This window comes from Berghia stephanieae, chromosome 7, assembly GCF_034508935.2.
Source record: "Berghia stephanieae isolate SIO BIC M18660-M18661 chromosome 7, UCSD_Bste_1.3, whole genome shotgun sequence".
Taxonomy (NCBI): domain Eukaryota; kingdom Metazoa; phylum Mollusca; class Gastropoda; order Nudibranchia; family Aeolidiidae; genus Berghia; species Berghia stephanieae.
The window spans coordinates 14,050,895-14,065,600 of NC_088366.1; the positions used below are offsets into that span (position 1 = coordinate 14,050,895).

The window sequence follows — 14,706 nt, forward strand, 5'->3', positions numbered from 1 at the left end:
ATTTGACTTCATTACAATGTAAATAAAATGTGTAAAATTCTCTCTCGACATTATCTGCGTGTTTTGTGTATAACCCGAGGGAAGCCTAAGGTCGAAACATTGTTTGTTTTGTCCGCTTTTATAGTATGAGTCACATTAACTCACTTTGTTTTTCTCGCCATCCGTTTCATATACCGTATTATATATATAATTTTTGGGAGGGAGGTGAGAATGAAGTAGGTTTATTATAATATTGTGAAGTCTACATGGCATGACGAGTCCATGATAATTCGCTGTTCATTTTATTTGTCGCTTGCCTTCGGCGACAGCTGCTCATTACTCTCATGCTATTCAAATTTGATGATTTTATTTTTAAACATACTTGTCGCAATTTTTTTTTCCTGCCTGAATTTTATAATGCTATTTATATACATATCTAAAATTAGTTTTTATACAGCTCACTATCCACTAAATACTATGCTCAAAGCGCTTAATAAATGTTTGCAGCCAAAATGTCCTTGAATAATAATAAAGCATATTTATATAGCGCCTTTCGTCGAAACCTCAAAGCGCATGGTGTAAAATGAAACATGACGCCTGTGAGGCCCTGTGACAATTCTTTCCGACTGACAAGTTGTTTTACGAGCCAGTTGGAGGGTTCATCACTCATATGAATTCACAATTTGACCAATTGTGTTGTAGAATATCATTATTTCACCCGAGTATGGTGAGATAATGTGAGTAAAGAGCCTTAATTTTCGATAGACAATGCTGGGATGAAATGACAATGATTTATGGGAAAACATTTTTCACTGTCAACTTGGTTAGACTCAGATTTTCAACCACATTTGGGTAAACAAAAAAATATTTACAACAATGCGTGAATTTAAACCGATCCTTCTCAGCCTTAAACACGTCTGAACTAGTTTGGTGACCCAACGGTAATTGAGAACAATAGAATATTTGTATTATCATATTTTAGTACAGAGCTACGTAAACTCAAGGGAAGTAACGCTCATAAAGCAGTGTTGTTACTGTAGAAACTGTTGTCGTTGTCATTGGACGAAAATGTCGAACTGGAAATACAATAGAGTATAGAGAAGAGATGCAGTGGAGCCTTTACTGGAGATGAGTCTAAGGAGATTCGATTTGTAAATTTCATGACATGGTTGTATTATCATATTATGTAGTATATGGATTTATAGCAAAACCAAATGATATTGTATCTACTACGGACAGTGTAAGAGTTTTTCGGTGTTGAACAATAACCAATAAATAATCAAGTCAATGTTATAAATTTTATGATTTTAATCTGCTCACCTGTTTCTTTGTCTTTGTTATTGTTCCTCTTGGCGTTACCTTCAAAGGATGATTAGTAGATGGCACGGGGCAAGAAAGCTTATTATAATTATTTGCATTGACTGGGCTTGTAAAGAAAGTGACACCACGGAGTTTTTAAAAAATCATTTATTTTGATCGAACCGAGAAACACTGAGAAATTTAAAATAAATAAATAAAATTATCTTTATTCATCCCATAGGAGAAATTTCTCTCTTGGGTCAATTCCAAGGGAAGACTGGAAATAACCCAGGTGTCAGCCGCAGTGCAGCGTGCAAATTGAGCCAGGGTGAGGTGACTTGCTTTAAGGTCACACAGTACAGTGCAGCGGCGGGTGATCGAACTCGGTACATTTCGGATGCGAAGCAAAGACCATACTGCTGAGCCACGCTGCCCCCAATGATCTTAGTCTAAGTAAATATACAAATGACCAGATAAAAACATAAATCAAAAATAGATTAAACAAATAAACAAAAAATACTCAACCTTGCCACACTATGATGTTCAATTTCTGTGAAATTAAAAAAAACAACTCATTTGATATTCATGTATCTTTTCTACGCCATCATAGTCGTTCGCTGAAACTTAAAAATAAAACGGCACCGTACGCTTAAAATTACCAATCAACCATAAATGATTTTAGAGGTGTTGTTCACCTAAGTTCTAAATGTACTCAGTGCTTTGAACAAAATATTGAACTGAAAAAGAAAATAAATAAAGATATCATGAAAAAAAGTTCAAGCAATGCCAAACTATTTTTTTCTCTGGGAAATGTGCTTTTATATAGAACTCTAATTTGAGTGCATGTCTGTCTTTCATACGCCATTATTCACTTAAAAGTTGTCAGGTGAACATCAGTATACATTAAATAGGGTAATGTAAAGTACGAAATTCTCACAGTGCTTCAAAAAGTAAAAATAAAGAAGTAATAATAAAAGTTATGTAATTACTACAATCATAATTTCATGTCCATATTAAAATTCTAATGCAAGATGGGGTCCTTCGACCGTCCATGTAAGTCAGGAGATGACTTACTGTGTCTTCTATCCTCTATCTGTTTTCCAAGTTGCTTTCTGTCTTTGTCTTAGAATGGGATAGCTTTGTTTTGTCCTGGCTCTTGCCAGAGTCCTTGCCGAGAGGGTAACAGTCAAGCATTTGGTATTAGTTTTGGGGAGGATTTTTTCCTTGTAAATAATCTCTTTTATGTATCGATAGTTATCCTTCTTGTTTTGAACATATCATGTAAACATTTGAGTGTATTCCTCTTAGTGGGATCCTGTGCTGGTGTTTGGATAAGACTTTCAAGTGATCTCAAACTAAGTACACTGATACTGCGCACTTGGAATCTACAAGGTATGTTTCAGAATTAAGTTTCCCTGTCATGCCGTACTCACATAATATGATGAATAATCTTGTATTTTGTATCAAGTTTATTCAATTACCTATTCAACATAAGTACCATTAAGTTCCACACACTTCTGCATTCAGTGCACCCAAAGGTCAAAGATGGCGACCAGTGGCTGTTTGTCTAAGGCCACGATTGCATTCCTCCTTTGCTAGTGAATAGGGCAGGTGTTCCAACAATTCCCACGAGTAGCCCTGGAGAAGCTTGTTCACAACACTTGCAGAATGATGCCTCATTCAAGCAAAGTGGGTCTTTTTTTTTTTTGTATTGCTGGTATCATTTTGCCTTTAAGAACGAATCTGTAATAGTTTCCGTTAACAGTTTGACCAGATGAGACAGGCCAGTTTAGTATAATGCCACGTGTGTCGAAAAAAACCCGTTTCTTTCTCCTTGTTTTATGCAAGCCTTCTGTGGTCTTGGTGTATCCGAATCAAGCCAAAGAGCTTATTGTCTTTTCAATTCAGGATCAAATGAGTACACCCATGTTTCATCGCCAGTGACAATTCTTTTCAGAAACTCAACACCATCTTCCTCAACATGATTCAAAAAGTTCTGAGCTGCTTGAACATGCAATTGTTTTTGTTCTTCTGCAAACAAATGAAGCACCCACTTTGTGAACACCTTTTCTTGTCAAGTTCGTTGATCAATATTCAGGAAACGGTTGTAATGGACATACCAACAAGTTCACTTGTCTCCCTACAAATTCTTCTTGAATCTTCTTCCACAGCAGCTCTTGTTCTTGCAACAGTATCTCTACAAGTGACAAAAGGAGTCCCCAGTATGTTACTAATCCGGCATGTCAAATCTCCCATTTTCAAATTCCCTGACCCACCTTCTAACAGATTGAATTGAAGGAGCAATGTGTCCAAAACTTTACAAAGGTCTCCATGTATTTTGACAGCAAATTTGCCGAGAAGAGTTGAAAATTTGGTGACAACCTAAACATCATAGCGTGACAAGGTTGCATCAATGTGTTGCTCAGCCATTTTCCTTTGATTAAGTTTGGACAAGGAGAAAAAGTAAAACAAACTTGCTACATCACAGCTTTATGACACGACAATCAATATACGTAAAATTTGGCTTCAACATTTCTTTGATATGCCGTTATATTGTCTCAAATTTCGTTAGTTCTTGGTTGCTTGTTAGCGAAGTTATAGAGGATGGAAACTTAATTCCGGAACACACTTCACACATTTATTCCCTATTAAAATTGGTCCCCTTTGTCTTATTTTTTCTCATGTCCTTTTTCTTGTAATTCTAGAATCTTTTCACAATCCCATTTTTTTCCTTTTTATTTGTGCTAAATATGTCGAGCATTGTAAAATCTTTTTTAAAAAAACAAATTTCTAATTCTAAGGAAGCCATTACACTTTTGGCAGTTTTATTGTTCTCATTTAATTTATTTCACTTCAATATATATCTTCCACTCCACAGATTCAACATGTTTTATAGAAGATATCGACAGTCAGTGTCCAATATGGACCGGGCCAGTGGCAACTGGTACCAAGGATACCCGAGTGCCCAGTGTGTCACGATAATGGATGTTCAATCCAAAAGTAATAAAAAGAGCGTACTCCAAGCTGTCCCAGCTCCTGAGAGAGCGGCCAATGGCAAAAAGAAACGGAAGAAGACAACCAAATTCCGGAAATCAGTTGACAATACACATTCATCAACATTAGTGCCCTTGGAGAGAAATCTTTCAAGTTTGTCTGACTCAAATCTACTACAAAAATCAACCAAAACAAAACATAATAAACTACAAGTTCAAGCTTTACTTTCTCCCGATAGAATAAATGAACTAGCAGCAACCCCTATCCGACATCAAATGTTACCCCTAGACAAAACTGAAGCAAAGAAAAAACTTCCTTTGCTAGTGGCAATCAAACCAGTGAATGAAAAATCTGAACATGAACGGTTCATGAGGGCAAACTTTAATTACAATCCATTCTTTTCTTATAGAGGATATGCAGAGGACATTGATAAATTTAAAGAACCTTCTGACAAATACATTCACCAGGTAAGTCATTTAGAATAGTTACTTAGGTGTAATTATTACTGAAGAATACACCAATTCTCATTGCTGTATACTTTACAAAATGTCCAAATAAAATCAGGAGAAAATGATACATATTCTGATAGTGTTTGACAAGAATCAATCCCGCTACAAGCCCAAAGTAGGAGCGTCAAGTGTCAGCTGAGTCAGTCTGATATCAGCAAAACCTAATTTCTTCTGATCTCTTCTTTTATCCATTCCTCCCTCTGCCCAATGCCCGCACTGTGCCCCCCCCCCCCCCTGCACCCTCCTGTGATTATGTACGCACATTGGAGTTGAGACCGAATAGCCAGGGGAGACTATTCAGGATCAAGTTCGAATATCCACTTCAGTTTGAAAATGCATAAGTACTGACGACTTATACAGCATGAAAAGAAAATTTGGTTCCAAGTTCCATATAGCCTGCTGAAAGAATAAATGAATTGCTCTGCTTAAATAATGAACATGGTGAAGCCTTGCCATTTTATTTATTAAATTTTTTAAAAAATGTATCTATATTTTGTTTATTTATATATTTATATAATTATTTATTTATTTATCTATTTATATATTAATTCAAGTAATTATTTATTAGATTACTTTTGTTTATTTATTTATTCATTTATTTATATAATTTTCTCGTTTCTTTCCTCGCAGGCTGTGTTGATCATGGAGAAGGCCATAGAGCATTTTGGGTGTTACGAGGCATTTGAAGAAGAAACCGGTGGAAAAATACTTAGTAAATCACAAATTTATGCACTAGTCAAAAAGTAAGAAGATTTTGATTGATACATTTTGTCTGTTTTGATGATGTGGTGATATTGGTCATTAACTGAGTGTTAAAACTGACAAAGATAAAAAGATGATTGAAAATTTGAAAAAGGAAAAAAAAAAACAGTAATCATAATAAATAATAATAATAATAATAATAATAATAATAATAATAATAATAATAATAATAATAATATAATATAATAATAATAATAATAATAATAATAATAATAATAATAATAATAATAATAATAATAATAATAATAAAATAATACAGTCTGCTCCGGTTAATCGCAACTTTCGGTTAAACGCAACATTTCCCAAGAAACAGAATTAATTCTATATAAAAGTCACTGGTTAATTGCAACAAACTTTGGTTAATCGCAACTAATTTTCAACATTAAAAAGTGTCAAATTCAAGAAAGCAATCAAATAAAATATTATGATTAAATTCAAACATTGGTGAAATCATGACAGGTTTAAGAATAGAGAGTGAGCTGGACTGAATGCTACAGTAGTGTATTACCACTCTATAAGAGACAAAAGAGGGCGAGGCTTTTCAGTATGGGTTTGTGATGTCATCTGTGACTATTAAATAGGAGGCGAGGGGCTGGGCATAGTCTAGACAATAGGTAGATAATGACAGTTGTAAAGAGAGACTAAGCGAATTCCTTTGTTTTGGGATTGACAACTGCACATTGTGACCAACATGTTAAGTGAGAGCTTATTGTCTCTCATCATGGCTAATCTCTTTGACTATTACAAATGTTGAGAATGAAAGAGTGAAAGTGAATCCAATCTGAATAAGATGTCGGCTTGCATCAAAGCTGCTTTTGCTTGTCAAAATCCATACAGGGCTGCCATATGATTTTTTTTTTTCAATCAAATTGCTCAGTCTATGGTGAACTAAGAACAATGTTTACAACAACTGGTTTGTGTTTACCATATATGTGTAAAATGTTTCAGTAATGGACAGGAAACTCAACTTCAGTTAATTACAACATTTTCGCTGATCCCAAGGTTTTGCGATTATCCGGAGTGGACTGTAATAATGATAAAAATAATAATAATAATAATAATAATAATAATATAATAATAATAATAATAATAATAATAAAATAATAATAAATAATAATAATAATAATAATAATATAATAATAATAATAATAATAATAATAATAATGATAAAATATAATAATAATAATAAATAATAATAATAATAATAATAATAATAAATAATAATGATAAAATAATATAATAAATAATAATAATGATAAAATAATAATAATAATAATAATAATAATAATAATAATAATAATAATAATAATAATAATAATAATAATAATAATAATAATAATAATAATAATAATAATAATATAATAATAATAATAATAATAATAATAATAATGTCAACAACAACAACAACAATAATAATAATAATAATAATAATAATAATAATAATAATAATAATAATAATAATAATAATAATAATAATAATAATAATAATAATAATAATAATAATAATAATAAAAATATTAATGATGATGATGCTGATGCTGATAATGACGACAATGACAATGATGGTGATGATGATGATGATGATGATGATGATGATGATGATGATGATGATGATGATGATGATGATGAGTAACTCAATCATAACCCTGAAACTGTAAAAAGAAAACCCACCACATCGAGATCATTGATGAGTGTGGTAATTTAATCTTTCTTTTTTTTTACAATGATTGTTTTGTTACCCTTGGATTGCTCTTATTTATTGAATGATTTACATATTCTTTTGTTTGATTTATGATTCATAATTTATTCATTAATTCCTTTTCTCTATTTATTCATCTATGTGTTCACTTATCATTCCTTCATCTGCTTTTTCACTTGATTCCTTCATTTATTTATTCATTTATTCAGGCATGTATTCATTCATTTGTCATTTAATTTATTCATTCATTCATTCATTCATTCATTCACTAATTGATTCACTCATTTATTGAAACACCATGTATATTAAAGGTACCTTAGTAATGAAGAGCTTGAAGAGGAAATCATTGTCAACTTACGGGATGACATTTTAAGCAGAGGTTCCATGACGAGGGCAAAAGGCAAGGCTGTTTTAAATGTACGATGCGTCAATCTCAGAGAGAATTGGGCTGAGGGGTTACTACGGCATGAAATAGGTATGTTGTTGCAGGAACTATTACAATGCAGATAAATGAATAAATAAATAATTAGATAAGCAAATAAATAAATAAACAATACATAGATGAATTAAGTATTCCATCAGAAGAATTAAGAAAGATGGAACTTGAGTCTATTCTAGTTTCTCTAGTGTTAAAAAATTAATAACAGTTACTTGCTACCCTTTTGACAGGGTGCTGGCTTAGCTTAATGTTTTTCCCACTAAATCTAACTTAGATCCAGCTATACAAAAATTGCCAAATGGACAGACAGGTCTGAAAAAATATAAATTGACTCTGCCGAAATTCAAACCAGGTTATTCCAAGCGATAGGACTTTGTTTGGTTACAATTAGCTATTACCCATTGGATAAGAGTTTGGGCATGTGAAAGTATTTTTTAGAAGATCTTAATTTTACTCTGCTATTCAACTTGTGCGGGATAGACAGAGAGTGGATTGGAAAGAAAATGGACATAATGAATGGAGTGTCATATATGGTAGTTATTCACCACTTGAAGTCTCATATAGCATGTTTCATACATTGTTCAAAATACATGTCTCTGCTTGAAGCTCAAAAGTTTCAAAGCGAGAATGAAGTTAGACACACACAAAAAAACTCCAAAAAACAACCTTGATGAAGTTGGATGCAAAAAAAAAAAATCTCCAGTTTTATCAACAAGGGCAAATCAATAATGCAGTTATTAGTTTAATTTGACTTGAAAACTTGAGTACCTGACAATTAGCAAGTTGTCTTGGAAGGAAGGCAACATGCTGTATTTAATAGGGTATTATGTCATTAAACATGATAATGCAAACATTGTTTTTCATTTAATGTTCTATTAAAAGTTCTAAATTATAATTTTGAAGTCAATTTAACTTTTTCAGGTACTCACTATCTTAGAAGCTGTAATACACGCTATCAACCCTGGCAAAGCAACCGTGTAAGGCGAGAGCTTGCGATGGGTCCCATAAACCCAACAGAAGAAGGTTTAGCTTCCTTGCACAGTGTCCTTATGCGGGATACGCCTTATCTATGGAGGGCAGCTTTGTTGTATTATACCACTTACATGGCAGCCAAATTGTCTTTCAAAGAGCTTTTTCACCATCTCGGCCAGTACGTGCACAACCCAGAGGTGCGATGGGATTATTGCCTGCGAGCCAAACGAGGACAAGTTGATACCTCTAGACCAGGTAATATCGAAGTCTTGTGTTCAGATCTTGTTCAGCTTTGTGGTTCAATGGTAATGACACTGCTTGTGATATGAAGGACCTGTGTAGGAGTCCAGATGTGGATGGTGCTAAGTTGATTCCCTGGAAAAGTTTAAGCACAGTCAGTAAAGAAAGGGAAAAGAAATGAAGGGGTGGTCCTTTTTCATGAATACTGCAGTTCTTTTTTATTACTGAATTGCGTCTCAAGTGAAGCATACGGTACAGTTCCCAGATACAGTTTTCATGATTTTGCTGATATTTCTGTCCTGAATTTCTTTCTATCTTTCTTTTTTTTTCCTTTTTTTTCCCCTGAAATTGATCATTGGAGCAATTTTTAAAAATAAGATTGAACCACCCGAAGACATTGCTAAAAGTCAAAAGCTTGATCTTTGTATACATTTAAAAGCCTTTTGTGGATATTTTCTTGGTGTCACTCCCCTCAAAATCAGAAATGTTATTACTGGACATAGATTTTGACAGACTGTCATTAAGGTAGCCGTTTTGAAATGACATCACCAACTCAAATGAAGTCCAAATTTCATAAAAAAATATTTTGTTGTCGAAAGTAGGGTTGTAATCAAGTGTCCTCCAAATTTCACTAAATATGATGCAAAATTATGGCTGACATGGCCACTCTTCCATATTTTTTTTGTAACAGCCCCTCTTATTTTTCTGACTGCTACATTGGCTTAGTTTTATACTAGACTTTTTATATATTTATCTTGCATTGGTGCTTACCTCCCTATTTTACAGTTATGATTTTCAATACTAAAATGCAAATATGTTAATATGATAATAACATGGTCATATTTTTTAAAAATATCTCGTTCATCTAATCACAGGAAGTTTCTGCAAAGATCAGGTATATCTTGAAGGGGCTTTACAACTTCTGAAGCGCCGACGTGTGCTTGATTTCCATTTGTTGGTTAGACTGGGTAAAGTCTCCTGGGAGGATGTGGACAGGGAGGCAGTGGTGGAAATTGCTCAACTCGACAAAACACGGATTCCATGGTTCATGGATGATCTCACCGCTTATCGCTTCAATCTGGACTGGATTGCTAAAACCAACGGCTTGACCGACGCTGTACTCAGTAGTGTTGATTGATATGTAAGAGTAATGTTTTGAAGGAATACTAATAATAATAATAACAATAAAAAGAAGAATAACAGTACACTCATGAATCCAAAATAATCTGATTAAATTTCGTTAGAAACTACCTGAGAGGATTAGATAATGCTTCAAATGGAGCCAAACTGAATGGGACTTTATTGGATCATTCTCTTAATGTGGATCAGTATATGTAGTTTTTTGGGTTTTTTTTTTGTTTGTTTTTTTAATTTTTTTTTTATTTTTTTTTTTTTTGGGGGGGGGGGGGGGGGGCGTTGTATTTGGGTTGTTTTTTGGGTTTTTTTTTATTTCTCCATATTTTTTTTTTTGGGGGGGGGGGGCGAGGGTTGTGCAGTGGATTTGTTAAGTTTCTTTCCAAGGTTTTGCTATAACTCCTATTACACATCATGACCACAAAGGAATTACACTTGTATTTCTCAATATGAACAGACTTCACTCAGGTTTAAAGGGGATTTTATAGCATAGTGAACCACCATTCTATTGATGCTGCCTACTCTCATTGAAAAGCATTGATTATCTATGAATTCACAAAATGTAATTTTGAGATTAAATGGAAGATATTTATTCTACAGTAAAGCTGAGACACAATAAGGTCAGTTCGGAATCTTGTGTTCGTGGATAGCTCACACGGTAGAGCCACGCTCTCACCTGCCAGGCGGAGTTGTCGTACCAATAAGGTCGCAGGTTCAAACCCCACCACCGCCGCGAAAAAAAAATTTGTATTCTCTATTGTCTTCTGGCACTTTTCTACTCACTTCATATCTTGTTGTTACCAACATAAGTGCCTGCTCCACTCACTTTTCTTAATTAAAAATTCACCCCATACACCGGAGCATACTCAATGTCTCAATCGTTTCTATGTTATATGTTTGTGATGAGAATATTGGCTATTAAGCTTAACTGCTGGTCAAAATTACTTCGCGATGGTGGCGAACGAATCGGCGATCTCAAGAAGTGGGTGAGAGAGGGATCTAGAAATGACTTTGGGTTTGAAACGAATATTTTTGTGTTCGTGGATAGCTCACACGGTAGAGCCACGCTCTCACCTGCCAGGCGGAGTTGTCGTACCAATAAGGTCGCAGGTTCAAACCCCACCACCGCCGCGAAAAAAATTTTTTTTATTCTCTATTGTCTTCTGGCACTTTTCTACTCACTTCATATCTTGTTGTTACCAATACTCACTTTTCTGAATTAAAAGGAATCTCAACGTATTACATTTGGGGTTTTGTTGAATGCAAGGTGTATGTACTTGCTTTGATGAGCAAATGTTGAAAAAAAAAGGATACTTTTAATTTCTCATCAGAGAGTTGGTCAATTGAATGTAGAATGAAAAGAAAGCGTTAATGGCATCTTCTTTAACGGCCATATTGACTGTGAGATTGCACACAACTTTGAATGATATCACCATTATTGACCAGGACAAGGAAAATAAATGACTAAAGAACGCATATCATAGACAGTATAGTTTTACAATGTTTTACTTATTCTCCCAGTTGGTCATACAGAACCAAATCCCTCAATGATATTACAGTAGAAATCATCTTATTGAATTCCTTATGGTTTAATTTTAAAAATGTGATTATAACAGCTTTGAACTTTAATTTAAAAAACCCAAAAAGCGAGGAAAATACGTCGCAAAGAATATATCACAACCACAACCGTATCTAGGCTTACAAGCTTACAAAAAAACCCTATGAAGTTGTATTATATTTATAGCTTCTCTTACAGTCATTCGTTAATCTCTTCATATCTGTGTAGAATGTGATAACGAGTTTAAAGTGCCTTAGAATTCATAGATTGATCTGAAATATATGACATTAATTTAGGGGAGTGAGATGGCAGAGGGGATAAGATATTGCATGCATACCCAGAGGACCTGGGTTAGAGCCTAGAGCCCTATAACTGGCCTCTCATTTTCTTCATAAGCAAGAAACTTAGCCCCTATTGCTCACCTTACGGTGCTGTACTGTGCATAACATTTAGGTTATTTTATTCTTTTTTTTTTTAGATATGTTGCAAAGAAAATTTTCCATGGAGATGAATGAAGGGAATTTATTTATTTGTTGTCATCCATCTGTTTGTATGATCATGCTTACCGTAAACTTCTTACTTTTGTCTGCCAACTCCATAAAGCTTGCATGCATACATAATCTTCATTATAAGATGGTCCTACATATAGAATGATAAAGTCATACAGTAATTCATCAATAGAAAATATATTAAAGTGCATTTAAAAAAAAGCCCATGATAATGTTTAGATGAGTAGAGATGACTAAAAAAGGTAACAAAACAATATTTTGCAAACGATTTTTTAGACACTGGCCTTCATAGTGGGATTACTGTTTCTCCATTAAAACCATAATGAGGTCTGTACAAACTTGCTAGTCCTATCGTACAAAACCCCAAGAGATATATAAAATCGTATTGAGAAATACAAGTCCATTCTTAATGAAGACAGTCACACCGTCTTCACATTGTTGACCTTGTTTTTGTTATCTATTTAATTGTATGTATATATTATATATATGATTGCGTGCGTTATGACCGTTATATGCACAGTGACCAATTAAATTTTCATTGCATTCATTATTATTGTTTATGATTATTATTATTATCATTATTATTATTATTATTATTATTATTATTATTATTATTATTATTATTATTATTATTATTATTATTATTATTGTTGTTGTTGTTGTTATTTATTTATTTATTTATTTATTTATTCATTTACATATTTATTTATTTATTTATTTATTTACTATTAAGAGACTAAACTGTGATGCTGGAGCTTAGACCAATGCAATCTATCTGGTAGAAGGTTACAGGTCTTCATATCACCTGGTACGCTATTTAATTTGAGGACGTCGCCTCATCATAGCTCAAGGGGCATTATCTTACAGCGACTTAGAGAAGTTCTTATCAATCAAGAAAAAGTTCCCTCCTACAGATATAAAGGTTTCAAATGAAATAAAATTGATAAATGTTTACACTGACTCACACCCAAAAATAAATAGCTGCAGTTGTTTCTTTGTATAGAGGGGACTTTTTATTAGCCTATCCAAAATTTAAAATAAAATAGAAGATGTAAATATTTATGACACATGTATTCATAACTCTTACACACTTCATTGTCATTGTCTTTGTCGAAAGTAAAGTATTTTGGTCTTTTCTTTGCTAACTAGGCCCTACGGTTTTAATAGAAAACTGGATGATTTCACGCACTATCAGATTTGTTGCAGGAAAACTGAAATACAATGCTTGGCTCTGAGCCTATCCAATTTCCAGTATTCTTTCCTTGATCGTTCAAATATTTTAAATTGAAAATGTCAGTTAATCCCAGTAGATTATTGTAAGAGTATTTACAAAGATTGCTTGTTACTTTCCAATGATGTTAAAGAACAAAATATGATAAGATGAGATGAACTCTATTAATCCAACAAAATGTCTGCCTTAGTATTCCTGCTAATTTTGCTGTGGCCGCTACAATTTGCTAATTTTGTTACGAGTGTCCAATAGTTTATCGGTTATTTCAAGGAAGGAAGTATTTTAACCATGTGTATATTGCTTACAAACTACTTAACTTTACATCTATGTGCACATATTTGTAGGCATGATTACTTCATGTAACTATGGGCTTTTTTTAAAAAACAATCTTGTAATGGAGAATATTTTGCATTGATTTAAGAGTATCGTCATTACTACAATGAATCCATAACAATCTGGGTTATCAGACTTGCAAATAAGTACCGTCAACCGGGGTTACTTAGGCCATCCAGGGTTACTTAGGCTACTTAGTAGAATAAAAAAGGTTGCTTTTTTTTTAAAAAAGTTAAATTCATGAGTGCTTATTAGATCTGTTGGGTTCTAATTATTTAAAAGATAAAAGCTACATGTAATTTATCTTTTAAAATAAGCAATCTTGTTTTCAGTAAGTGGCCTAAGTAACCCCGGGTGGCCTAAGTAGCCCCAGTTGACGGTACACCAATGGTTTACGCCACTGTCATTTTAATATTGAGATTCAATATGGAGTTTTAATGCTCTTGCCTTTATGTTAGAAGAAGAGTGTAGAATACGACACATGATGATGTGTCTTATCCCTGTTGGTTTTTAATTAGATGCACATTAATTGTTTCCACGATTGAAGCTATTTTAAATGTTGATTACTATGTTGATGTTTGATATTTACCCATGTTTTAAATCTGTTTATTGTTGAATGATCCAAGAATGTTAATCTCAGGGAACTTTGCACATATTGAAGTGTCTCCGTTGTTATGATTGTCATTTATTGTATGTTATGATTATAGCCAATTAAATGATAATAGATTAGTCTAGCTCCTCTTGAGACCAGCTTAGGAAAATAATATCTTGACAATTCATATAATGAATAAATCAAGAAAAAAAAAAGAGCATTATTATGTGAGCGGAGCAAGCACTTAAATAGCAAGCTCTTAAATTGATAATAACAAGAAATGAATTGAGTAGAAAAGTGTAGCAGGCAATAGAGAAAAAAAATTGTGTCTATTGGAGAGCACCCCTCTCATAGCCAGGCGGTGTTGCCATAACAGTAGGGTCGTGTGTTTGAATCCTCATTGCCGCAAAGTTTTTATTCTCTATTGTCCTCTGGTACTTTTCTGCTCACTTCATT

The 14,706-nt window shown here is 33.3% G+C and overlaps 1 protein-coding gene across 2 annotated transcripts; it reads left to right on the forward strand.

Annotated features, from left to right (window-relative positions):
• Nucleotides 1-1,055: 1,055 nt before the first annotated feature.
• On the forward strand, nt 1,056-10,232 carry LOC144976153 (putative tyrosine carboxypeptidase MATCAP2). 2 transcript variants are annotated; one of them, XM_078920335.1, is made up of 6 exons: nt 1,056-1,219; nt 4,157-4,739; nt 5,412-5,524; nt 7,554-7,717; nt 8,603-8,908; nt 9,769-10,232. In XM_078920335.1, exons 1-6 carry the CDS (start codon nt 1,194-1,196, stop codon nt 10,029-10,031), a joined length of 1,455 nt encoding a protein of 484 aa, XP_078776461.1. In that variant the 5' UTR covers nt 1,056-1,193; the 3' UTR covers nt 10,032-10,232. The 2 variants fall into 2 exon arrangements, with proteins under 2 accessions (XP_078776461.1, XP_078776462.1); XM_078920336.1 differs by having other exon boundaries at nt 1,097-1,147.
• Nucleotides 10,233-14,706: the final 4,474 nt, after the last annotated feature.

Bases quoted from the DNA above. Each gene is read 5' to 3' on its own strand.
- LOC144976153 (XM_078920335.1), top strand. From the start codon at position 1,194: ATGATATTGTATCTACTACGGACAGT. The intron at 4,740-5,411 runs GTAAGTCATTTA...CTTTCCTCGCAG, and splicing joins CTGACAAATACATTCACCAG to GCTGTGTTGATCATGGAGAA. The intron at 8,909-9,768 runs GTAATATCGAAG...ATCTAATCACAG, and splicing joins AGTTGATACCTCTAGACCAG to GAAGTTTCTGCAAAGATCAG.